General features: G+C 39.8%; 1 protein-coding gene across 5 annotated transcripts in view; it reads left to right on the top strand.

Moving 5' to 3' along the window:
• The window catches only part of PLCXD2 (phosphatidylinositol specific phospholipase C X domain containing 2), an 88,422-nt gene extending 63,549 nt beyond the window's left edge, over positions 1-24,873 (top strand). Inside the window, exons 4-7 of one of the 5 annotated variants that reach the window (XM_072614041.1) lie at positions 12,156-12,397; positions 17,600-17,819; positions 19,105-19,565; positions 19,734-24,873. In XM_072614041.1, coding sequence (XP_072470142.1) covers positions 12,156-12,397; positions 17,600-17,762 — 405 coding nt within the window. In that variant the 3' untranslated portion in view covers positions 17,763-17,819; positions 19,105-19,565; positions 19,734-24,873. Of the gene's footprint in view, positions 1-12,155; positions 12,398-17,599; positions 19,566-19,733 lie in introns of all 5 variants that reach the window. The other 4 variants (XM_072614039.1, XM_072614038.1, XM_072614037.1 and 1 more) reach the window with 4 other exon arrangements.
• The last annotated feature ends 346 nt before the right edge of the window (positions 24,874-25,219 follow it).

Here is a 25,219-nt window from a genome sequence, read left to right as displayed (position 1 = left end):
GTTATTTGGCGCAGCAGATTGCAGTAGGCCTGGAGTCAGGAAGACATAAGTTCAAATCCAGCCTTAGATACTAGTTGTGTGACCCTAGACAAGTCACTTAACCCTGTTTGCCTCTGTTTCCTCATCTGTAACGTGAGCTGGAGAAGGAAATGGCAAACTACCCCGAGTATCTCTGCCAAGAAAACCCCAAATAGGATCAATGAAGAGGCAAATATGACTAAAATGACAGAACAACAACAAAGCCACATAGACATGCTTGCCCAACATAAATGATTGGCACTCTAGAGCCGCTTTATGGATCCCCTTGGACTATAAATTATGATAGAGACCAGGGTGAACAACTCCCAGAATAGCTAACCTGTTTATTATTCCAAATAAATTTGAGCAACATAGCCAGCAACAGCCATAGATGAAGTTTATCTCTGGTGCCCTCTCACCTTCCCCCATCAGTATTCCTTCTGCCTCCCAACTTGTGCAGCTGACCATTCTCCTCGTCTCTGCCCATCACCATCGGAACAAACTCAATAGCCACCATATGTCTCAATATCAACAACATCTAGAAGCCAAGTAATCTTTATCAGGATGCTGTTAATTACAGTAGTAACTGATAAGGACCGAATCTATCATCTAGTCAATAGTTTTTTTAAGTATTCTTTACATGCTCTGTAACATGGTTGGCATGGGAGTTGGGGGAAAGTGGAGAGACAAACAAAGAAGAAAAGCCCATTCCGCAGAAACCCAAGACTAGAAGGACATAATAATAGCTAACATTTACGTTGTTGTTGAGTCATTTCAGTCATGTCTGACTCTTTTGTGACCCAATTTGGGGTTTTCTTGCAAACATACTGGAGTGGTTTGCCATTTTCTTCTCCAGCTCATTTTACAAATGAAGAAAGTAAGGCAAAAAGGATTAAGTGACTTGCCCAGGATCACACAGCTATAAGTGTCTGAGACCAGATTTCAACTCAGGTCTTCCTGACTCTAGGACTGGTGCTCTATCTACTGTTCCACCTAGCTGCCCCAAAATTTATATAGCATTTAATGTTTACAAAGCTCTTTTCATGTATTTTCTCATTTGATCGCCACAACATGTGAAATGCTAGTATGAACTACATTTTACAGATGGGGAAACTAAGGCTAAAAGAAGCTAAATGACTTTCCCAGGGAGGTAGCTATTAAATGTCTGAAGGACAATTCAAACTTGACTCTAATTCTAAGCACTGCATGCTATCTACCCCGCCACCTAGTGGTTTCATTCAGATTGTTCCTGATTTGCCCAGCTAAGGACTCAGTCCTGCCACTTCATACCCAGAGGCTTTCCAGGATGCTCTATCCCCATGACAATGAAGAAATGTAATTGCCACCATCATTTTGCCCCTCTACTACCTCCATTGTCAAAGGAAAACAAATGTAAAACATTTATTAATAACTATAATAATAAATATTTTACGCTTGTTTATTTCTTTTCATCATACAAAGTGTTTTTATTCACAATACCTTTGAGATCATCAAAACAGAAGGCATTATTTTTGCTCTTGAGAGATAAAGCTGCTGAGATTTAGAGGGGTTAAGTGCTTTTTTTCAAAGTCTCAAAGGTAATAAGTCACAGAGTCAGTATTAGGTACTTTTTGAAAATACTGCCACCTGAAAGATTGTGTATCCCTGACCTAAAAGTACAGCTGAAGTAAGAATACATTGAGACTTCTCTTGGGTTTCGGGTAGTTTCAAAGGAATCCCTATAGAGAAGGGATTTTTTTCCTTTATCTAGGAATGGTCATCAGCAGAGAAAGCCCAGTCCACCGAGAAACCTGTCTAACTATATGTCCTTACCCAGGTCTGGATCTTGCTGTCTTCAGAAGAGGAAAGCAGGCCTAATGAAGAGTTGCTTTAATTGGATAGGTTGATATCAGAATATTGTGAAGGAGACATTCAGACCGAACATAGATTACCTAGCCTATCCTCATCTTTTTGAGATTACATACGCCAGCGATTGTTCATTTGTTCACAGATGGATTAACAGAAATAAATGCTCCAAGAATATAAGCAAACAATTTTCAAGAGAGAAAAGACAAATTGTTCCTAATCATTGAAAAAATGTTCAATCTCTTTAATAATACTAATAATAATTAGAGATCTAAATAAGAATAACTTTGTGATACTACCTCATGCCAATTAAGTTTAAAGAGACTAAAGTCAATGTACCTTATTGGTGACAGGGCTATGGAGAAATAGATAGACATTCATTCCTACCAGTATGGCAAATTAGTAGAATTTTTAAAAAAACAGACTAACAATACACCATAAAAGACACAAAAATTATCATGCATGTTGACCTAATAATTCCATTACTGAGAACATACCTTAAATATGTCATTAAAAAAAGAAGGAGATACTATTTAGCCAACGATTTTCATAGCAGATTTGCTTATTATAATTGAGGGAAAAAAATAAGCACTCTCAATGTCCAATAATAGAGTAAAGGTTAAATAAGTTGTCATATATTAATGTAATGGAATAATACAATGCAATTAAGATGGAAAAATATAAAGATTATTTAAAAAATTTGGAAATTTTAAAAAATAATGCAAAGTAAAAAAAATGAACTCTAAGAACAAAATATTCACTACTCTGACCATATATGAAATAAGAATATTATTGAGATGTTTTTATTTGTGTCATTAATAAGACTTTTTTTTACTTATTAAAATTATTTATTACCCAAGTTTCTCCAAACCCATGTATACATATAATTTTTATTAATTTCATTCAACATGCATTTAATAAGTCCCAAATATGTGCCAGGTTCTATAATGGCTAATGCCAATGGCTAACATTTGTATATCACTTTAAGATGTATAAGTTACTTTAAGTAAATAACCTTAGGTGATCTTCTCAATAAGTAGCTAAGTGACTCATTGGAGAGAGTGCTGGACCTGGAGTCAGGAAGATCTGAGCTCAAATCCAGTCTCCAACACTCACTAGCTGTGGGACTTTTAGCAAATCATTTAACCCTGTTTGTTTTAATCCACTGGAGAAGGAACGGCAAACCACTGCAGTATCTGTGCCAAGAAATCTCTACGCTAGGTCTTGAAGATTGGATAGAATTGAATAACAACAATCATCTCTTCACGATAGCCTGTGAGATAAATACTGTAGGTAACATTATCCTTATTATACAGATGTGAAACAGATGTGTTTAAAATAATAATAAATAATAATAATGTAAACGCATTCTCAGATGTGTTCAGATATTCACATAGCTAATAAATCATGTCTGAGACAAGATTTGAACCCAGTTACCTCCTTGCCTCAGGGACAACAGTCTTCCTATTGTACTAGCACTAGCAATATGAGGAAGTGGTGAGAACTTACAATACTATGTTATTTGGAAATCTTGATTATTTCCACACTTATAAAGTCCCATAGAGGTGACCTTCATAGTCATACAAAGAGTTTTTCCTCACAATAACTTTGAGATAATCAAAGCATAAGGCATTAGTATGTTAGGTACTGTATTTCATTCTAAATTGAACAGAAATCTGTTAAGAGTGAAGAATTAGGAGCAGCAGCCAGTATGGACTGTGAATATACAGGAACAGGGGGAACCTGCCCTCTGCAGGAGTTTTAGAGTATAGTCTTTATCTTGGGAAAAGTGTGGTTTTTACAATTTTTTTAAAAGCAGCGTGGTTTGTAGTATTTGCAAGGTGCGCCTTGATACTGTATTTCTTTTAATGTATCGAAAAAGGAAAATTATTTGTTGGTGAATGTCATCACTTTAAATTCTGCCCCCTTCCCCCATTTTTTCCCTGAAAGACTTCTCCTTCCTTTTAGGTTTCTCCCTCATTAATTTCTTGTTTTAATTATGAAATTTGTTCACTTCAGAAAAAACAATTATTTCTCTTTGCTGTCCAACCAAAAAGTAGACTGGAGGTTGCTATGGCAGGATTGTCCTTATGTTGGTCAACAAAGTAAAAACTGTTTGGTAGTAAGGAGTATTCTCCATTCAGTTATCTTTCACTCTTCCAACAAGCAAGCCCCTATTATATAGTTAGAGAGTAGTGTACTTGGGAGGTACTTGGGTTGGGATAGTTAGAATTTAATTAGAAGACTCATCCTTGTCTCAAGGGAGTTTTTAGTCTACTTGGAGAGACATAGGAAATAACTAAAGAACTATTACAGAGCAATACACCAACAGTTTATAGATGGTGAAGATGGGCTTACTCATAAAAGAAAGGAAAATTATTTGTTGGCGTCATCGCTTTAAATTCTGATCCTTGTTCCATTTTTTCCTCCAGAAAGACCTCTCCTTCCCTTCTTGCTTCTCTTCCATTTATTTCTTTAGAAAGTTTCTAGAGAAAATTTCTTAGAATAAGTGATTTTAAACTATATCTAAAAGGAAATTATAGATGAGAAAAAGATTTATGTATAAGCAAAGACAAAGAAACAGGAACAAGCTATATATATACATATGTATGTATATATATATTTGCTAATAATGAAGTATAGGTAGAGTCAGTAAGTCAATAAAGAAGGTAAAAGGTAGTTCCTTCTTTTTTAAAAAAAAATTATTTATTTTTAGTTTTTAACATTCATTTCCACAAGATTTTAAATTCCAAATTTTCTTCCCATTTCTCCCCTCCCCCCAAGCCTGAGATGGCATGCATTCTGATTACCCCTTCTCTCAGTCTGCCCTCCCTTCTATCACCCCCCCCCCCATCCCCTTCCCTCTTATTTGCTTGTAGGGCAAGATAGATGTCTATATCTTCTAGGTTGTCTTGGGCTGGAGATTTGTTTCACTCTGTCATTTTGTGGATTCTTTAGCTCTAGAATTTGTTTAGAGTCACTTTTTACAGGTAGTAGAGGGCTTTGGGGGAAAAGCTTAAGGAAGGTCCTTGCTTTTGTTGTTATGTTTGTTCTTCGTTCTCGAAGAGGACCATGACATCAAGGTGATGACATGACTTGCAGTTGACTTTGATTTGAGTGAGGGAGGGCTGTGCAAGGTCACCCACCTCACTTTCTTGTCCAGAGCCATCTGGGTCCAGTGTCCTGATATTTATCAGGATGACTGGAGATGGCCCAGGATGCAATGTGAGACCCTGGCCTTTCAGGATAAGGTCTTATCACATTCTCACTTTGAGTGCGATACACCCAGTCAATGAATAACCTTCTTTAAGTAGTTACTCAATGGATGGCCCCTTTAATCAAAAAAAAAAAAAATCAAACTGAGAAGGGAAAGGGAAGACCCTCAGGGTTCCTGGGTAAAAGAGAAACAAGATATACATAAAAAACAGAATAAGACAATATACAATGAGACAATAAAATTGTGTGACAGTAAGTGCAAAAAGTAGAGAGAAAAGATGAATATGGGTTGAAATAATTAGGGAAGGCTTCAATGAGGTGAAACTTGGATTGTACCTTGTTGGATGGGAATAGGGTTTGAAAAAGTAGAAGGGAAATTAGGTTTTAAAATATTACATCTTCTTTTTGATTCAGTCTAAAACAGACTAATATTCCAAGTGATAGGAAGATAGCAATATCTCCTTTAAAAAGACAAAACAACCTTTAACTGGTAGACTTTGGACTGGTTTATAAGTTACTTATTAAGATTCACATTTAAAAAAGCTTAAATTATTAGAAACAAAATTAAGAATATTCAACAAATATTTGTTAAACATCTACTGTGTTGGGCACTGGAAATACAATTCCCGAAAACCCTTAATCCTTGAGCTCAAGAAGCCTATGTTATATCAAGGGAAATACTAGATACAAAGCAGGAATTGGGAGGAGGGGGGCAGTAAATACAAGATAATTCTTTTTAGCTAGTGTCTGAATCTGGATTTGAACTCAGGTCTTCCCGACTCCAGGACTGACATTCTATTCACTGTGCTACCTAGCTACCCTACAAGATAATTTTGGGGAGGAGGTACCAGCAAGTTATCAGTAAAAGCTTCCTGGAGGAGAAAGGACTTGAACTGAGCTTGGAGGATGCTAAGGATTTTAAGATGTAGGGTTAAAGAGGGAATGTATCCCAGCCAAAGTAGCAGCCTCTGCTAAGGCACCCAGAGGGGAGATGCGAAGTTGCATGTAAGAGCTAGTAAAGAGGCAGTTTTAGGTAGACTGTGGAGCACACAAAGGGCGATAACGAAAGAAAGGTGCTTAAGACCTCATCCAGGACAGTGCCTGTGAATGAAGAGGAGATGAGTGTGAGAGATTCAGTCAGGCTAAAATTGACAAGATGTGGCAGTGGGGGAGAGTAGATCATCAATAGTGGCTGGGCAACAGTGGTACCCTTGATAGAAGCAGACTCCACCATCTTGACTCCACCCCCAATAGTTCCTTCTTTCAAGGAATTTATGCTTCAATAAGAAAGACAATATGCAAACAATTAAATACAAATAAGATATAGACAAATAGCTATAGATATATAGATATCTGTTTAAATCAGGGGTGGGTAACCTGCAGCCTTGAGGCCACCTGCAACCCCCTAGATCCTCAGCTTAACCCAAGATTCAGGCAAAAGGCTGCACTTGAGGACAACTAGGTACAAAAAAGATAGATACAGATATCTATCTACCTAATAACCTATCTCTATATCTGGCTATCTAGACATCTACTCTAATCTATATCAATAACTTACTTGTTTATCATTAGTTCTTTGCAAATATATGTATCTATATATGCATACATATATATACATATAATTATCACATATGATAACTGGCTAATGATCAATTGGAAATAATCAACAGAGGGAAAGCACTAGAATTGAGGGGGATAGAGAAAGGCTTTCCTGTAGAAGATAGATACAGTGGTAGAGATGAAAGGACCTTAAAGGTTATTTAGTCCAATCTCCTCACTTTATGGATGAAGAAATTATTCATTAAACTTAATAAATTTATTATAAATTATATATTATTGGGCAGGTTATATAACCTGCCCAAAATCACACAGCTGGCAGGTTGGCAGAACCAGGCATAGAATTTGAGAGTGCAAAGGGACCTCAGCAGTCAACTAGGCTAACTGTTGTGGTAAAGGAATCCCCACTAGTACAACTTAATACATGATCACCTAATTCCTATTTGAAGACCCCCAGGGAGGAAGGATGGATCCCCTGTCAAAGCAGTCCTTTTCACTTTTGGACTTTTCTGACTATTGAGAGGTTTATCCTGACATCAATCCTAAATCAACCTTGTTCTACTTCTACTTAGTGCTCCATTCGGTTCCCTGAGGCCAAACAGAACAATTCTAGTCCATATTACAGGCCTTCAAATATTTAGACCTACAGCCTCCTTCCCTCTCAACCCCCGACCCCAGTCAACCAGATCTTCTTTTCTCCAGGCTGAACAGGCCCAATTCCTTCAACCAGTCCTCATGGAATATGGATTCAAAGCTTTCTGCTATCCTGATTGACATCATTTGGAAACTCTCCCACTTCTTAACTCATTTCTTAAATCTCAGCACCCAGAATTAAGTATAATATTTCCAAAGAGAATGGATGAGAGCTTCATAACACCCTGTTCTTGTGCTTGTAAAGCTGATTTTTTGTAACCAAGTGGACGACTTTACTTTTATTCTTATGAGATTTCATTAGATTCAGTCTGATGCTCTCCTTTGCTAAGATCCTTTCGGAATCCAACTCTCCCTCCTAGCTTTGTGTCATCTGTAAACATGATGAACATGCCATCTGTACCTTTGTCCACGTCATTGATAAAACGTTAAATAACACAGGGTCAAGCACAGATTCCTGGGGTTTTCCACTGGAAATCTCCTGCCATATTGGTGTTGAAGTGTTAACAATTACTCTTTGAGTATGGCCATCCAACCAATTCTGAATCTATATGCTAATTGTCCAGTTTATTTTCTCAGTGCCGCATAGGAAGGATCATTTTATTTTTCTTTTTCAACCAGTCATTTAATATTAAGGGCCTACTATGTGCCAGATACCATACTAAATTCTATAGGATATAAAAAAAAAAGCAAAAGGTAGTACCTGGCCTCCAGGAACTCACAATCTAATGGGAGAAGAGGATGCTTAACAGTAATCTGAAAGAGGGTGAGAGGAAGAGGATAAAATCAGTGGGGTATGATAAAGTCAGGAGCCCATCTGGAGAGAAATGAAATGACCGCTCTGGCTCTCCTTAAGTGGAGAATCTAGGGAGAGCCCCCCATTTTTTCCCATCAGAAGGAGGGAGGAACCTCAGGGGATGGGAGTCCTAAAGAATTTTAGGGTTTTGACCTTGTAGGATGATGAGATTCTAATAAAGTCCAGGAGAGTGAAGCCTAATGGGAAATGTCTATATTTCCAATGATGTGTACATTATCTGTCACATAGTGGACAATAAATCAATTTTAAATTGAATTTATTTGTAGAGCAGAAGAAACAGCTGTAGACCTGTCACTCCTAGAACCCCTAGCTAGCAAGCTAGACAGTAATGCTAACATTATATGGCAATTAGGATCAGAGCTCTAGAACCAGAAGGAACCTCAGAGGATATGGTCCAAAGCCTTTATTTTTTGTTGTTGTTCAGTTGTTTTAGTTGTGTCTGCCTCCTTGTAACCCCATTCAGGGTTTTCTTGGCAAAGATGCTGGAGTGATTTACTTCTACAGCTCATTTGACACATGAGGAAACAGGCAAGCAGGGTTAAGTAACTTACCTAGGGTCACACAGCTAGTGAATGTCTGAGCCCAGATTTGAACTCAGGAAAATGGGTCTCCTGGTGCTCTGGCCAATGAACCACTACCGATGAGGAAACTGAGGCCTAAGTAAATTAAATGGTTGCTCAAGGTCATACAAATCAAGATTAAAAAGTAAATGTTCTGGTCCATTCCTACATTATGAGGAAAACATTTTGCAAACCTTAAAGCGTTATGTAGACATTAGTTATTATTATTCTGAGAATCTGTAACAAGGTCTTATATAAAGGAATTCAGCATACGTTTATTAAGTACTTACCCTATGTAAGGCACAATCCTCCTCTGATCTCTGATACTTTTTCCAGTATTCTGTTTAAAAAAATAATTTTCTTTTAATTAATTATGCTAAAAGTATCTGACCCTTGAGCAAATGACTCTTTGGAGAAAGAAACCCCACCCAGACTCTAGATCAAAATGCTACCTACGATGATCATGTGGTTAGCCTAATTAAAATGCATATTTACCACAGATGTTATTAGCAATCAATTATTCAAAAACATTTTTTGAAAAGCATTTCCAGTCTAATTGACCTCCTGGTGTAATGAAGTATCTCCTCTTCAAGGATCTTCTGTACTTAACATTCAGAACAGTATACTCAAGCACCTTAATCATTAGCTTAATGCCCAGACAGTCAAATCAATCAGAACATTCTTACTTCCACACCTGGAAGATTATTCTCTCAACCAAGCTAGCTGGGATTTGGAGAGCAAGCCACGTAAACGGATTTGCATTCCTTCCAGGAGAGGGCATTGCTGCTGTTACAAGCATACCAATGGGACTCTTGGCATTCCCAGTAGGTTTTTAGGGACAAGCTCTTTCTTGAGAACATATTTGGTTGACCTCACCCTGCCCCCACTCCACCCCCATTTTTCCATAAAGAGCAATCTTTCTAGAAAACTATGACAAAATTGTTTTAGCCAGAACAAATCCTAGTATACCTATATAAGAGTATAAGCCCTTAAGTAAGTCTGCTAGCAACTACACTATGGGACCTGGAGTAAGCCAGTTAATCTTTCCAGGCCTCAGTTTTGTTTGCTTTGAGTTTTTTTCCTTTTTTTTCATCCATGTATTACAATAGACCCATTGGCTGAGGGGGGATAGGGACCCCCCTCCCATCAAAGGGCCTCAGATGAGAGATCACACAAACGGATCAGTCTTGGGGGAGCCTGGACCCAAATAAGAAAGTCACCTTTCTCATCGTCTCTGGTTCATTACATCAGCACTGGGCAGAACTCTGGGAATAATCACTTTAAACAAAGCTTAGGTTTGTCTCCTTTCTTTTTTGTCTCAAAGAGGACCAGGATATCAAGAAGGTGATGCCATAACTTGCAAGTGAATTGGATTTAGGTGAGGAGGGCTCTGCAAAGTCTCACTTTCTCCTCCAGAGCCATCTGGGTCCAGTGGCAAGATATAGATCAGGACAACTGTAGGTAGCCCCCTGTTTCATTTCTACGATCTCTCTCAAAGAGTTTCTTTCAGAAATATTCTTAAGGTACAAAGTAGAGAACAGCTATTTATTTCCTCCACCATGAAAGAAATTCTTAAAACACAAATTATAACAAATAAATTTTTAAAAAAACACGAAAGATTCAGAAGTTCACATTGGCAAGGACTTGAAACACAAATGCTTTGGTCCTCTTGGAGAACGAAGGACAAACACAACAAATGCTTTGGGGAAGGTGGCTGCTCAAACCATCAAAACATGAAACACTTTGTGAGACTGTAGAACAGATATTCCACTTTCATGTGTTGTCTTGGAGATGGTTACCTTCTTCTCTAAAAAACATTGCTCCAGGAAGCACCTTACATAGGGAGGCCAGCATCAACTGAGAAAACCCAGAATCTCCCAAATTCCCAAGGTGAATTCATATCAATCAGTTTTTCATAACATATGTCCACAGAACAGCTAGATGGTAGAGTAAATAGAGTGCTGGGCCTGGAGTCAGGAAGGCCCAAGTTCAAATCTGGCTTCAGATAATTACTAGTTGTGTGACTCTGGGCAAGTCACTTAATCCTGTTTGCCTCAGTTTCCTCATCTGTAAAATGAGTGATAGCAGGAAATAACAAACCACTTGAGTATCTTTGCCTAAATCAAGTCACAAAGAACGGGACACAACTGAACAACAAATGTCCTTAGAAAGAAACATGAAGGGTAGTTTAGGTTTTGAAATCCAGGCACAGGATCTCTGAGTGAGCACATGTTCTTCAAGTAATATTTGGGCCACCACCATTGCTTTCCTGGGAAGAGAGGAAGGAGAAATTCCCTTTGCCCTTTTCTCACAGGAAGTCCAAGGGAGAGCTGTTGGATTTTCAAGTCACAGTCAGAAAAGAAGAGAAAAGAAAATAAGACTGAAGCTGTCTCCCACTTCAAAGTCTTCTGAAAGGGCAGTTCATATTGCTCAGTGACCAAATCTCTTTGATGCAGCCCCCTGTTATGGGAGAAGACTACCACCAGGGAAGGGATGTAGCTACAAACCAGAAGTCTCTAGCTGCAGAAGAGGCCCAAGCCTAGGTTTGCCAGGAGCACCCAGGGTATAATCTCACCACTGAGCACATTTTACAGGAGTCTTCACCCTGTGTCCCAAGTCTGACCCCAGGCCCATCCCCAAACACCTTCCATGGAGGGGACTACAATGCAACCCTAGCCCCTACAACTAGATCACTCAGTGGCTAGAGAGTGAGGCTTGGAGTCAGAAAGACCTGAATTCAAATTCCACTCTCAGATTATCTTTGTGGTCTTGGGCAAGTGATTCAATATCTGTTTCCATAACTGTAAAATGGGAATAATACAAGTATCTCCCTCCCAGAATTGTGAGGAACAAGTGAGATATTTTTGAAACTCTTAGCACAGTGCTTGGCACAGAGTGGTGCTTAATAAATATTTTTCCCCTTATCCCTCCCAATACATAAAAATGAAGTTCTTAATGACTTCATGCTAAGAACTGTTGTGCTATCATGTTATCTACACCGTCCCCCTTTCCCGAGACACATATTCCCTAAAAATTAACTTGGCTGACAAGTCAAGGTCACTAGTTGGCTAGCTAATTTTATGAATAATAATGCTAAAAGTTATACATGTGCTTGTACTTAACTATGGGCCTTATCTAGTGCTTTCCTTTCCCCATCAGCTTTAGTGTCAAACCAAAGTAATGATTTCAATTTTCATAATAGTTGCTTTATATAACTGGAATTTATAGTGTTTTAAGAACAAAGTGCTTTACACTTAGATATCTCATTTTATTCTCACTACAATTTTACAGATGAGGAAACTGAGGCAGGCAGTGGTTAAATGACTTGTCCAAGGTCATACAGCTGGGAGCTGTCTGAACCCAGATTTGAACTCAGGAATATTCCTAACGCCAGGTCCTCTGCTCTATCCATTGTGCCACCTCATTGTCAATTCTCACACTCATTTCTCTCATTTTTCTTTCTCTCTTTTCTCTGTTTCTATATATTTCAGGTTCTTATTTTCTACCATTCTCCACTCGCCATGCAGTACCCCTTCCTGTGGCCAGGACACAGAATTCCAGCACCATGGGCCAATACAACATGCGTGAGGAAACTCTTACTTTTCTTAGACACAACTCTTGGTGAAAGAGCTCCCCATGGAGCTTTCCACGTCTCCCAAGCTATTCTCACACCTAGGGTGAAGACCATTGCCCGAGGCCTGGTGGGTGGCCTCAAGAACACACTGGTGCACAGGTAGGCATCTGCTTTGGTTCCACAGGTGAAGCTTTTCCACCACCCTATTTATGCTTTGGCTTGTACTATACAAAGCAGAGCATTACCCATGCTACTTTATGAATTCTTTCTTTGTAAATGTAAATCTCTCATATCTGAGCCAGGGTCACCCTGTTTGAAGAAACTCCAAAACCTGACTAAAACATGTTCATGGTGTGGAATCTTTTAGAGTCCTTTGACTGATACCTTAAGCAAATATTCTGTGCCCATCTGATGAATGGCCCAGTTAATATCTGGCCCCTGCTCCCGTGGCCTATGACTGACCACACAACAAAAAAATCTTCCTCCCTTCCATGGTGACAAGGCCTAAGGACAAGCTGTAATAATTCCCTCAGCAATTCCCACTCATTCTTCATAGATGTAGGGAATGCAAAGTTTTACAACTATAACTTGAAAGTGATGGTCTATTACAGTGGAAAGATAATGGACTCTTGAAGGTGAATCTTGGGTTCAAATCCTAGCTCAGGTAACTTTTTACTTGTAGTAGCATTTAGAAATCTCCCTAGGACTCAACTTCGTCATCACTAAAATGAAGAGTTGGACTAGATTAATCAATTAATTAACCAATTAACAATCATTTTTAAGCATCCATTTTGTGCTGGGCACTGTGCTGGAGACACATGCTACATGTGTGTGTATGTGTATATGTATGTATATAGAGATATACATATATACACATGTACATATATATAATATCTCTCTGGGTATGTATATGTATATGTGTGTGCATGAACAAATGAGACAATAAGGGCATAAGTAAGTATATACAGTATAACTATGAAGATAATTTGTTGGGGTTCTGTCATTTTTTTTTTCAATTGTGACCTCATCTGGGGCATTATTGGCAAAGATACTGGAGCAGTTTGCCATTTCCCCCTCCAGCTGTTTTTACAGATGAGGAAACTGAGGCAAACAGAGTTAAGTGACTTACACAGGGTCACACAGCTAGTAAGCCTCTGAGACCAGATTTGAACTCAGGAAGATGAGTCTTCCAGATTCCAGGTCTGGTGCTCTGTGCACTATGGTGCCACCTAGCCACCCCTACTTGTAGCACCATAAATAAATCACTTAAACTCCCTAGGATTCAACTTCCTCATCTCTAAAATGAAAGAACTGGACTAAATTAACAATCATTTTAAAGTAGGCAGTGTGTGCCGTGCACTGTACTAGAAATATAAATACTATAATTTTCTTTTAATAAATGAGACAAGGACACATATAAGTATATGTAGTAGAACTATGAAGATAATTTGTTGTTTTTCAGTGATTAAGTAGAAGATGATTTAAGAGGGAAAGATTGAGGTAAAAAGGAAGGTTCCGTACCTGGGGGGTCCTATGAGGTGAAAAGGGGGTCAATTTTAGGCATGAGGAGATCAGGTACATAGCCAGGGAACTTGGGAGAGAGAATGGCATGTGTGAGGAACAGAGAAAAGTTCAATTTAGCTCTACTGAAGCATTCACAAGTAGAAGGGGAGGTGGGGTGGATGATGTACAACAAGGGTGGCACAAACCCATGATTCCATGACAAAGATTGGGCTCCATGATCTCACGGTCCCTTTTCAGCTCTGAATTCTCAGTCCCGCATCATCCAAATGTTTTCTAAATAGCACAGTTATCCTGATCACAGGACACAACACCAAAATGCAGGATACTCTTGTCCATGGGACAGATTGCTTCATGTTAGTGCCCTGAAGATGGATACCTCAGGTCCCCATTGATCATAAGGGCTATTATGTTATAAGAATTATACTATTGACACAAAACAGGAAGCCATGTTGAGCACAAGTTAGAGGCCTCTAAGGAAGCATATGTAGTTCTGGAAAAGAACTCATTCCAAATAGTTAAGTGTAGTATGAGACTAGTCCTCTGGGCATAGAGACTGGAAGCATTGACCTTCCACTCACCTTCCCTTAAAGGCATAGCACAGTCCCTCATATCAGATAAGGAATACAATAATGCTATAAAACTGGAACTGGGCACTGTTTTCCTGACCAAATCCAACAGGGAAAAACTCTAAAGTGGGTTTACTCAGTATTAAGTTGTTAACTTCCAGAGTCCTTAGATAAACAAGGCCACTGGCCACACACTCTTTGGTCTGGGCAAAAACCACTAGAAATACAGTCTTTTTGGCTGAATTTCTAAGGTAATTTGTACCAGACTCCCAGGAGGTAGGACTTCCTGTTGGCAAAGGCAAAATGAGACATTTGTGCACCCTAACTACAAACAAAATCATGCCCTCTTCCATTCCACTGTGGAAAATTTTGCCTTTTGTGTATTTTATCTACCAATCTCTGCTGATAGATAATGGAAGGGATTTGACTCACCATGTGCTCCAAGAATGGAATTCACAACATCTATGATTTAGTAGATAAGTATTAGGCAGCTGATTGGGGCACATAGACTAGCCCAGACTTATACAGTGAGCAAATTTCAGAGGCGAGATCTGAATCCAGTGTTTCCTGATTACAAAACCAAGACCCTGTCCACTATCCACAGTGCCTCTCTTGAACTTAGCACAAAAGATGTCTATGAGACATCTAGAAATGAATTTTCTGGCATTTATAAAAAATTAAATGTGTGCACATTTTAGAAGTAATATTTAGCACTTTATTGTGTGCCATTCCTCCCCACTAATCCACATTGTGCCCTAGTATCTAACTTTGTTTCCTACCTCTTATCTACCTCTGCTCTCTAGAATAAAAAGGAGTCATGGTTTTGCTTGAAACTATGAGCAAAGCATCCTGGGAGCAATGAAAAGGCCCTCCATTCCTACTGAAAGCATTGTTTAAGGTCAGGTTCCTCCAGTAACTTTCAAGATCATTGGCAAATCTTCACCTCCCTACCTTAGAGTCTTTGAACTGAAGTTCATTGTTATTGATTTATTTTAAAATCAAAATGCATCCTTCTCTCTTACCTCAAGATCCCAGATCTTAATATTGACAGATGGGGGGAGGAGGGGAAAGGAGGGGAAAAGAAAAGAGTCAAGAAAGGGTCTGAGATATTTCTTTATTTCACTTTCCTTTCCTTCTTTGTAATCCAAGCTTTGGGGACAAGTTGACATATGCAGCCTGAAACCTGAAACAGTTCTTTGTCTCCGGCGATCACAAAGAAATACAATACTTTCCTCTCACTGCTTGACCTCTTCAGATCTTAGCTCCAGGGGTCTGGGATTTTGCCACTGAGATGGTTTACTTGCATTTTCTTGTGCTGAACAGGAAGGGGCGCTTGTGTTTCAGTTTTTAAAGTCTGCCACTTCAGAAAGTGGATAGAGCTATGAAATTTCTCCTGATGCTCAGTATTGCTGCATCTTTTCAGTAGGTGGAGTTTCAATGCCCCCTTTTCTACAAACCAGTAGAGTTTACTTTTCCCATCATCACTGTCTCCTCAGGCCTGCCAAAGTCATCCAGATCTTGGAGGCAGCCTTGTAATACAATGAAAAGAACTGAAGCTGGGAGACCCAAAATCTTGTCCAGGCTTTTTCATTAATTTATTGTGGACCCTAAAATTCTTTCTAGCACTAACATTCTATACCTGGGATGCTTAAGTACATTTGACTGGCCTTGGGATTGGCCAGCACTTTTGACCTGAGGGGTTCAGTGTTGGCTCTCCCAACAGAAAGAGCCTTAAGTTCAACTTTAGAGCACTGTGTCTGACCAGATTCCTCAGTAGCCTTGAGGATCACAGGCTGATGTTCCCCACAAGCCTACCACTGATATGTCCAATTCTGCCATTTATTCATCTGAGAGGTTATGTGATATAGTAGATAGAGAGGCTGGCCTCAAAGTCAGGAAAACCAGGCTGCAAACAGAGCCTCTGATACAAACTGGTTGTGTAACACTAGGCAAATCATCTAACCTCTAATTGGCTATGAATTGCACAACACATTATTGATAGATGGAATTTCCTCACTAGAAGTTACCCGTAAAATTATAGGTCTAGTCCAAAAAAATTTATTTGAACTAAAGCATTGTTTCAAAATATCATAGGGTCACAAGCTTCAAGCTGAAAGGGATCTTAGAGAACGTGATCCTACTACTTCATTTTACTGATGAGGAAACTAAGGCCCAAGAAGGTTCAATTATTTCCCAAATTCTTACAGGTATTTTAGCAGGGATGAAAGTTGAACCTAGGTCCTCTGATTTCAATGCCAGGGGCCAATGCTCTCTGTACCACTGCTGCGGAAAGATTATCATACCACATCATTAACAGCTAATTGTAAATTGATTTCTGAGATTTCTTTTTCTGCAAAGAACCAAGTGATTGGGGTCTCATGGGAACAAGACACAAAAGTAGATTTTAATTACCAAGATGGTAGAGGAAAGGTTATGTTCACAGAATAGATGCAGACTTGTAGATCAGAGCCTGCTACAACAGTGGGAGATTGATACTTGTAGATAAAACCAAAAATCAGTACAGTGTTGGGGTGGAAGGAATGAAAGGTAAATCACAGAAGGTGAGAGGGTTGACATATTTCAATTTTGCATCTCTAAATTTTGCCTAGGGCTGATTATAAGATTATAATAATTATAAGATTACCCTATCACAAAACCTTAAATTAGGGGCAAACTGTGAACTCATTTTTATGAGAGTACAGTATTATAATAACCCTTTGTTAGTCAGTATTGAATATCACCTGAATGGGAGATCTGGGTCCATGAATTAATAGAATGTGTTTTCCATCAGTTTACCAATAGGCGAGGTTTCTACTTTGAGCCCATTATATTCCTGGTATCTGTTATGGAATTTCCTGGTGCCAATCAATTGTATGGTAGCCTTGTTCACTGTAAAGCTATGGCTAAACTCTGGGAGATTTTCAATCATTCTCCTATTTGGAGAAGATCACTGAAGCATAAAAGCCCCTGAAAATAGAATATAATGTCAACTCACTGGAGTCCATGACAAGATGTGCTATCTTTTGGTGGTGGTAGTGTTCATTTGTATCCGTCATGTCTCACTCTTTGTGACCCTCTTTGGGGCTTTCTTGGCAGAAATGCTGGTGTGGTTTGCCTTGTCCTTCTTTAGTTCATTTTACAGATGGGGAAACTAAGGCAAACAGAATTAAATGACTTGCCCAGGGTCACATAGTAAGTATCTGAGGTGCTATCCTTAGATCTTCTTTACTGAGTAGCCCTAATTTCTCCACTTTTTTTTTTTTTTTTTAAGGAACCTTCCTGTGATTCTGAGCTGGGTGAAGACACAGAAACCTGGAGTCCTGGGTGTCAACATCATCACGTCTGATTTTGTCGACCTGGTGGACTTTGCCACAACTGTCATTGAGCTGAATAACATCCTCCTACAAGAGGACAGAGATCTGGCTAAATGCTGATTCCCTTTTTATTTAACTCCGTATTGAATTCATTGATTCAGGGCAGAGTTTTGACAGGTGTCTTTGCAGTGGTAGTAGTCCCTGGGCAGATTTTTGGAAATGAATAAGAGGAGGCCTTTTTTTCTTTATTCAGAAGGCCTCTTGAGTAATGTTGACAATACTATCGATTTCAGTTTTCCAAATGAAGTTTTTGACATACTGGAAAGTCCAAGGGGAGAAATCCCACTTTAAATAATCAATGTCAGTTTCTTGTCACAGGATCATAGGATGTGATGTATTCATTGGTCAGGAATGTGGATAATGGGCTTCATTTTGGGTCCATTGTCTGGTTTCTTTCTCTATTATCTTTCAAGATGTTGTTTGTGCCAGTAAGAGGCCTGAAGCTCAAGTGGGCATTCCTGATCATAGAAGCATCCTATCCCAAGTGTTGTCTGTCCTGTGGTACATAGAGCACCAACACAGGACTCTGAATTCCCCCCCACTCCCACCCCTTCCAGAAGAGGAAGAGTTGGTGTTAGGAAGGGGTTTGGGCAACAACCCACTTCTTCTAAGAGCCTGCCAGTAGGACTTAGCATGGTGGTGTTAGTAAAAGGGCTGCCATTGTAATGCTTGCCCTTGTTACATGCTGACTGATTTCCTCAGAGAAATAGGGCCCAGAGGTTTAGGTAACAGGTGTATTTTACAGTCCCAAAACACTACTTCCTTTCCCTTTGTTTTGTTTGCATATGAGGGAAAGAAAGGGGGAAGAAATTTTAAACTTGGGATTGAGAATGGGTAGATTTGCATGCATTCTCATTTCTCTTTTTGTTTTCTTTTGGAATTATTTCCCAACGGATTTCCAGTTGAACTCTAAATCATTTTGGCAGAGGCCTCTTTGGAGCAGTGTCTTCAAGCCAGCTACTGAGGTCACAGTCAACTCTGGAGTACATCTGGGATTGGCATCTGTCTTTTGTGACATCATGCCAAGAGAATGTACCAAGTGGAAATGCCACAATAAACTGAGGCAAAAGAAAAGCTCAGCGGCATTACATAGGCATGTTCCAGTTGGGTTTGGAGCTATTCTGTGATTCTTTGGAAACAAGACTACCTCGGGGACATTTAGGATGGTTTGTGTGTCATCCAAAAAAAGAACAACCTAGTATTAGGAGAGTTTCATGTTAATTTCTCAATTTGATTAGCCTCCTGCAAGATGTTTGGAGTTAAGCTAATCATCAATGGATAAAGGGCTTTGAAATTCAAAAGAAAACTTTTATTGATTGACAAGAGGTGCTTATTTTAAGAGAGCTCTTTTCTCATTTTATTCATGTATTCATTTACTTGTTTATACACACTTTATTGACAGTGCTTCCTAGGTCAGAAGGGCTCATGATGGATCTTCCAGTACTCCTGCCTGCCCAGGACAGACAAGTTTGCAATTTTCCTAAGGATGGCAGGCCCACCTTTCTCGATACAGCTGTGTGTGACTCTTAGTCTGCTTTGACCTTCAGTCTCTGCTACCCTTTCTCTTATGCTGTCTAAGGACTTTGTGAACTGGGTCGGCTTTCCAGGACCATTCTTGCTGCACCAGTGCAACGACTGAATAGGAAATGGATGATGAGAACCATCGCTCCCATCCCATCTATATCTCATCTTGTTCCAGAACAAAACTGAAAAGTGAATGCTAGCAAGAGATAACAGGGAAAGGTAGTGTGCTTTCCTCCCCACCTGGAACTGGTTGCTGAGTACCTGGGAGCAGCAGGGAATACTCTGGGAATGACAGCCTCTGGACCCTGGGAGAGAAAGGAAAAAACCCAGATGCCAAATGTATGTGGGTTTTGGTGTGGAGGGAAGGGAGAAGTGTATACACACACACACACACACACACACACACACACACACGCACATACACACACACACACACTGTACAGTTGTATTGATCTTACTGGACCTCTCCTTCAATGACTTTCTGTTTTGTCCCTTTGTTGCTGGTAGCTGGAGTATTACATTTGTCTGCAATGGGAGCATCCAGCCAGCTGCTAAGAAGATGTCTCTTCGTTCTCCAGTTGTTATTTTCTCTGGCCTTGTTACAAATGCTGCTTCTTCAGAAAAAAGAAGTTCAGCTGCTCCGTCTACAGACCTGAGTCGGTCACACCTCGGTCCCTGTGGAAGGAATCTTTCTTTGTCCTGAAACCTTCCTTTAGCAGAAGTGGTATCGGGAATTATTCTGTTACCAAAAAAAAAAAAAGACAACAGCCAACCAAAAAAGGTATCGTTCCTTGGGATGAGGAGAGCACTGGAGCTCCCTTGCTAAATTCTGCTTCAGTACAACTAAGGTGAAGGGGAAGAAGAGAAAATGTCTAAGGCCCGCGTTTTCCATCTGGTTTGGAGAAGTTGCTGCTAATTCACTTTCTTATAACATGGGACAATGATAGAGAGGCTAAGGGAAGGACAGTTTGTTCTCCCATTTTATTAGAGCCTCAGCCACGTCAGTGCCACGGTGCTATGGGGACAGGTGTTCCTGGCAAGAAATAGAATGCCAGTGACACCCAAGGACTCCTTACTGATAAATGAAATGTTTACTTGATTTTTCCCTTTCACTGTTATGTTCTGCTTCATTTAAAACATGTCATTGAGTTTCATGTTAATCATTTCCTGCTGTGTTGACCAAGTGGACCTCAGGTTTTGGATGAATAAGAGAACAGTTCTCAAGCATGCTACCAAAGTTCAGAATCCAGCAGCTGCCCACATGTATATAGCAGGGTGCTGGAGATCATGCTTGCCGCTGTGGTTTGTCATCCTTGTTTACTTCTGGGAAGGATTCTGTCTTAGAGTCAGTAGGATGGGGGAAGGGGTTGTGATTTATAATTCTACTGTAAACACTGGACCCAGATTTGGCTTCTTCTCAGCCCCAGGAAAAGGTTAACACAGATGTTAACGGATATTTGCTCTCTCCCTTAACCCTGTTGCTAAGCAGCAGAGTGGAGGGAGAGGATGAGGAGAGGGCAGGAGGTTGGGGGTGGAGAGGGCCTTTGGTTTGGGTTAGTGACCCATCCTGTGTCTGCCGTAAGAGAAGTGGCCCAACCGCTTTACTTGCTCTTCCAAGTTGTGTGGTCTAAAAACCAAAACAGTACTTATGCTTGTTCAGAACTGGATATTGTTGACTCCACAATCAGCTAAACGTTTGCTTCTGAGCCAGACAGAAACCCAGTTTCCTAAGATCCGGGGCCACATTTCTTTCGAGATGTAACCTGAATATCCCTTGAGCTACCCGATCTAACTTCCCATTGGCAGATAAGGACAGTTGTCCTGGGTTGCCTATCATTGTTTACAAGATTGGATTTTTGATCCTACTGGGGTACCACAAGGGTCCATGAAGATTTCCCCAGGGCTAAGGAAGAGAGATGGGGATAAGGTTGGGGTGAGAGGGTAGTGAAAGGATCAGGCATTAACATTTAAATTAAGACAGCTGTCCGAGGCTCTTTGCACAGAACATTTGAAAAATCTTGCATCACTGTTTGAACCAATGCTTCTGAAGTTTTGTAGTCCCACACTGCAGACGTTCTTGGTGGTACCTTGGCCACCTTGGCCAAACCTAGAAGTTTGCATTAAACTCGAAGAAAAGCACAAGGAATCTGATATCAAGAAAGTTCAAGTTCCTTAGCATCCTACAGCTACCTCCTAATTTTCCTCTAATCAGAGTTATAACTTCATATTTAAGAAGCTTACGTTTCTATAGAAGAAGGACTTAATTGTTTCTAGGGTGTCACCAGGCCAAGCAATTAATTCTACATAAGAAACAAAGTCAATGTGTACCGTTGGGCCTGGCTAGTGAAGCATTGCAATGAAATGCTGTCATGATGTGGTCTTTGTCTTTGCTTCATTTGGATACAACCATTACAACGGGTTATGCAAAAGGATATTAAAACCATACCCCTTAGGGGGTGGGAGGAAGGAGGAGCATTATTAAGCATCCCTATTCAATGGAAGGGGAAGAAATTCCAATTCCAGCTGAATCCCTCCTTTTCCATCACCTTTTGAATTCTTAAGAGGGTTCCTCACAGCTAGTGGAAGACTTGGATGGATACCATATGGATATATTTCCAAGTTAAAAGGGGTTGAGAAATAGAACAAGCTAGTGAATGAAGCCCCTCGAACTGACCTTCCAGGTGTGTCTAGGCTCTCTTTTCACTGTGCTTCCTGTACTTAACATAATCCCTAGCATACAGCGGTCACTTAATATTGCATCTTGACCTGGTTTGGGGTTGAACCTTTGTCCAATAGTATCCCCCTCTCCCTCACCAATTTATAATGAGGGATGGCTACCAGATAGTTTGAGTACTTGAAGATCCTCAGATGGGAAGCAGATGAATAGATTTCAGGGAAGCTACAAAAACTTAGTGATTCACAGTGCCCAGTGTGTGAAATGCTTTTGGTAACCTAGGGGATAAATCTGAGTGAGGTAAAAATTGGCCTTCAGTAATGTAATAGGAGAACATCATGGAGTCAGTACACTTCCCCTAACATTTTTTAATTGTATGACTGATGATAAAGCATATATGGGTGTAGTACTTCCACAAAGTTCTGTAAAATATCCCCCAATCCCATCCCTGTGAGTTATTTAGAGAAAAGACTTTACATGAATTCCAGTGGACAGTCTATCATTAAAACATCTCTGGTCATTCCACCAGTGTGGCCAGTGTTTTGAGTCCTGGTTTAAGGTTTAAGTTATTTTCATTTCTCATGGGGCCAGTTGAAAAGCCAGAGACTGAATTTCATTTCAGGAAAATGGCAGAAGATAACAGGGAAGGACTCACCATAGGGTAGGGCTGGCTATTTTCCTAGCCCTGGGATGTAAAAGTGTGCAGATTCGAAGAGGACATACCATTGAAGAAATTCTTTTAACATAGTGAACATTATTATTCTACATTAAAACCATTAGAAAAGTGAAGGGTAGGGATGGACAACAGGGAGTGAAAAGGGCTGCTGAGATTTCCTCCATGATAGCCCTTCCGCCAGGTTGACTAATCACCTGACCAGCACAATTCCAGATGTGACTGGCCAGACTTTGGTCAAATATCAAAACTTGGCTCCTGTGACTACTGAGGAAGTCTTTGGATCCTCTATCAGAGTGACTCCCAGCCCTGAAGAAAATCCATGCCAATCTCTCTCTTTCCTTGCTGATCTCTCTCTTTACTCAGCTGTTGGTCTACCTCTTCCTCCCAATCTTTCAAGGACAGAAGGTTCTCTGGACAGAACCACTAGCTAGGCGGGTGACAGAGAAAGAGGGAGGGAATTGCCCAGAGCACTGTCAGCATGGGCATCAGCATCCACAATGGATACAGAATCCTGCATTGAGCTGCAGAATATTCTGTGCTGCAAGGAAGGGAGACAAGCTTGGAATAAAGCGAGAATGAACACTAGAACATACTTGGTAACATGAAACATCTCATGTGGAACTAAGTTTCTTTCTTTAAAATGTACTTGTCCCTGTAAAAAATCTGTTTATTTTCCAACAAGCTACTGAAGACTTTTTCTTTCCTCCCTGGTACTTGATATCAGGGACAAGTACATTGTGCATCACAGGACCAGTTGGAATAGCATAAGAAAAATAGGTTACTAGCTTGTTGCTCCACCCCCAAGTAAACTGGAACAATTCTTTTGCAGCCCCGTGAGTCCTCTCTTCAACTTACGGCTTTCCTAGTTTTCCTCCAGAGTGGCATCACAGCCCAATGATCCTGTGACATTTCTGAGCTGGCCCAAACCCAGAAGAATACAGTGTAGACACACACACACACACTTTTCTTCCTCCCTCTAACCCTCTCAAAGTTAAGTTTAAGATGACCCTGGGTGGCCCCATCCTATGGTATTTATTGTTTGACAATCTCGCCAAGAGAATTTGTTCACATGACTCTTTCAGCCTGTCTCCAGACCAAACTGGTTTTGATAAGGTTTTATAGTTCTTATCTGTTGGAACTTAATCTCTCAGTCCCTTGATATAGCTCTATCACTCTAAGAGTCCTATCTCATCACTTTCCTACAACACCATTTTCTGTTCTTTACTCTCATCTAACTTCCACTACCTGCCAAATACTCTGGGTCACGGGAGGTCAGGAAGAACATGTGTTAACCAAAAAGAAGGGCATGCACAACCTAAGCTATGTATGAGCACAATTTTCTTTTGATAGCAGTCATGTGGCCCTCACTCTTATTCTCATTTAACCCTTCTTCCCTGCCTCCCCCCACCCCCATTCAGTCTCCACACCTCCACCATACCTGGCAACAGTCCAGGACCTGGGGGTATGGAGGGAAGGGGAAAGGTTAATATCCAGTTTAAACAACAGGGGCTGGTTTATAAGTCTAGATAATTAAGAGACAGCACTTTTAGATGTCAAATGGAACTTATGTAGCTTTGTACATTTACAATTTACATTTCTAGAGCATTAAGAAATGCTTCCGTCATGGAACTACAGCATTCATGTGATAGCTTGTAGGGACAAATTGTGTTATCAGTGGTTGCTGCTAATATCCTCCTTACTACCTTATACCCTAATATTAATATGCATTGAATAAAATTATCTATACACAATTTGTACAAAGTGCATGCCTATTGTCATCTCAGTTAACCTTGCTGACCAGATATGAGTTTGAACATAAACAAGCTGTAATGGTGAAAATATGTGTTGGTCATTTTTTTTAATTTGTGAAATTAATTCTGTACTGTACTAGCTGTTGTAGTTTGTCCTGAATTGTCTGTATCACATTAAAGTGCATGAAACAAAAGGAATGCTACTTAATCTAATAATTAAAAGAAAAGTTTGTATATCTATGCACTTTCATGTCAAAAATGTAATTTGTGGCTTAACTGTACTGTATGACTACATTTCATTTGTTTTTGTTTTTCTTCAGGAAACAAATTGTTCAGTTCAGTTTATTCTCTTTTCCATTTCTTGACAGAATTATGTAATCTAACTTTGCATTGTTAAGCCAGAATACCTCATTTTAACTGTGAAGATTTTACTTTTAAAGGTCTATCATATAGCTTTTTTTTATTGGTTTGTGCTATGTTGTATTTTATTTGAATGACCCATAGAAGTTTTCAATTTTGACAATAAATATCACATTTTGGCACACAGCTCTTCTGTGTTGGTGCATCTTTAGTAACTGACCTATTACTTATCTTAACACAAAATTCATTACTGACTCAATTTTCAGGAAAATATGTACTATGATTATGCTAGGTTAATTTGGAGATTTATCTCTTTAGCATCTAGCACTAGGATCAACAGAGTATGTCCAGAATCTCCAGCATCAGCAGGAAAGGAAATATGTAGCTCACCTCCAAGTCGGAGACTAAAGAGGCACAGTATTTTGCCCCAAGGTGGAGAAATTGGACAGTTCTGACAGTATAGACCCAGGAGCATTTCTGGTTTGCCCCAGCATCCTCTGTCCTCCTTAATCCATCAGCAATTTTCTGAGTG

This window comes from Notamacropus eugenii, chromosome 5 (genome assembly GCF_028372415.1).
Source record: "Notamacropus eugenii isolate mMacEug1 chromosome 5, mMacEug1.pri_v2, whole genome shotgun sequence".
NCBI lineage: Eukaryota > Metazoa > Chordata > Mammalia > Diprotodontia > Macropodidae > Notamacropus > Notamacropus eugenii.
Note: the sequence above shows the minus strand (reverse complement) of the source record. Positions and strands in the feature narration are given on the sequence as shown.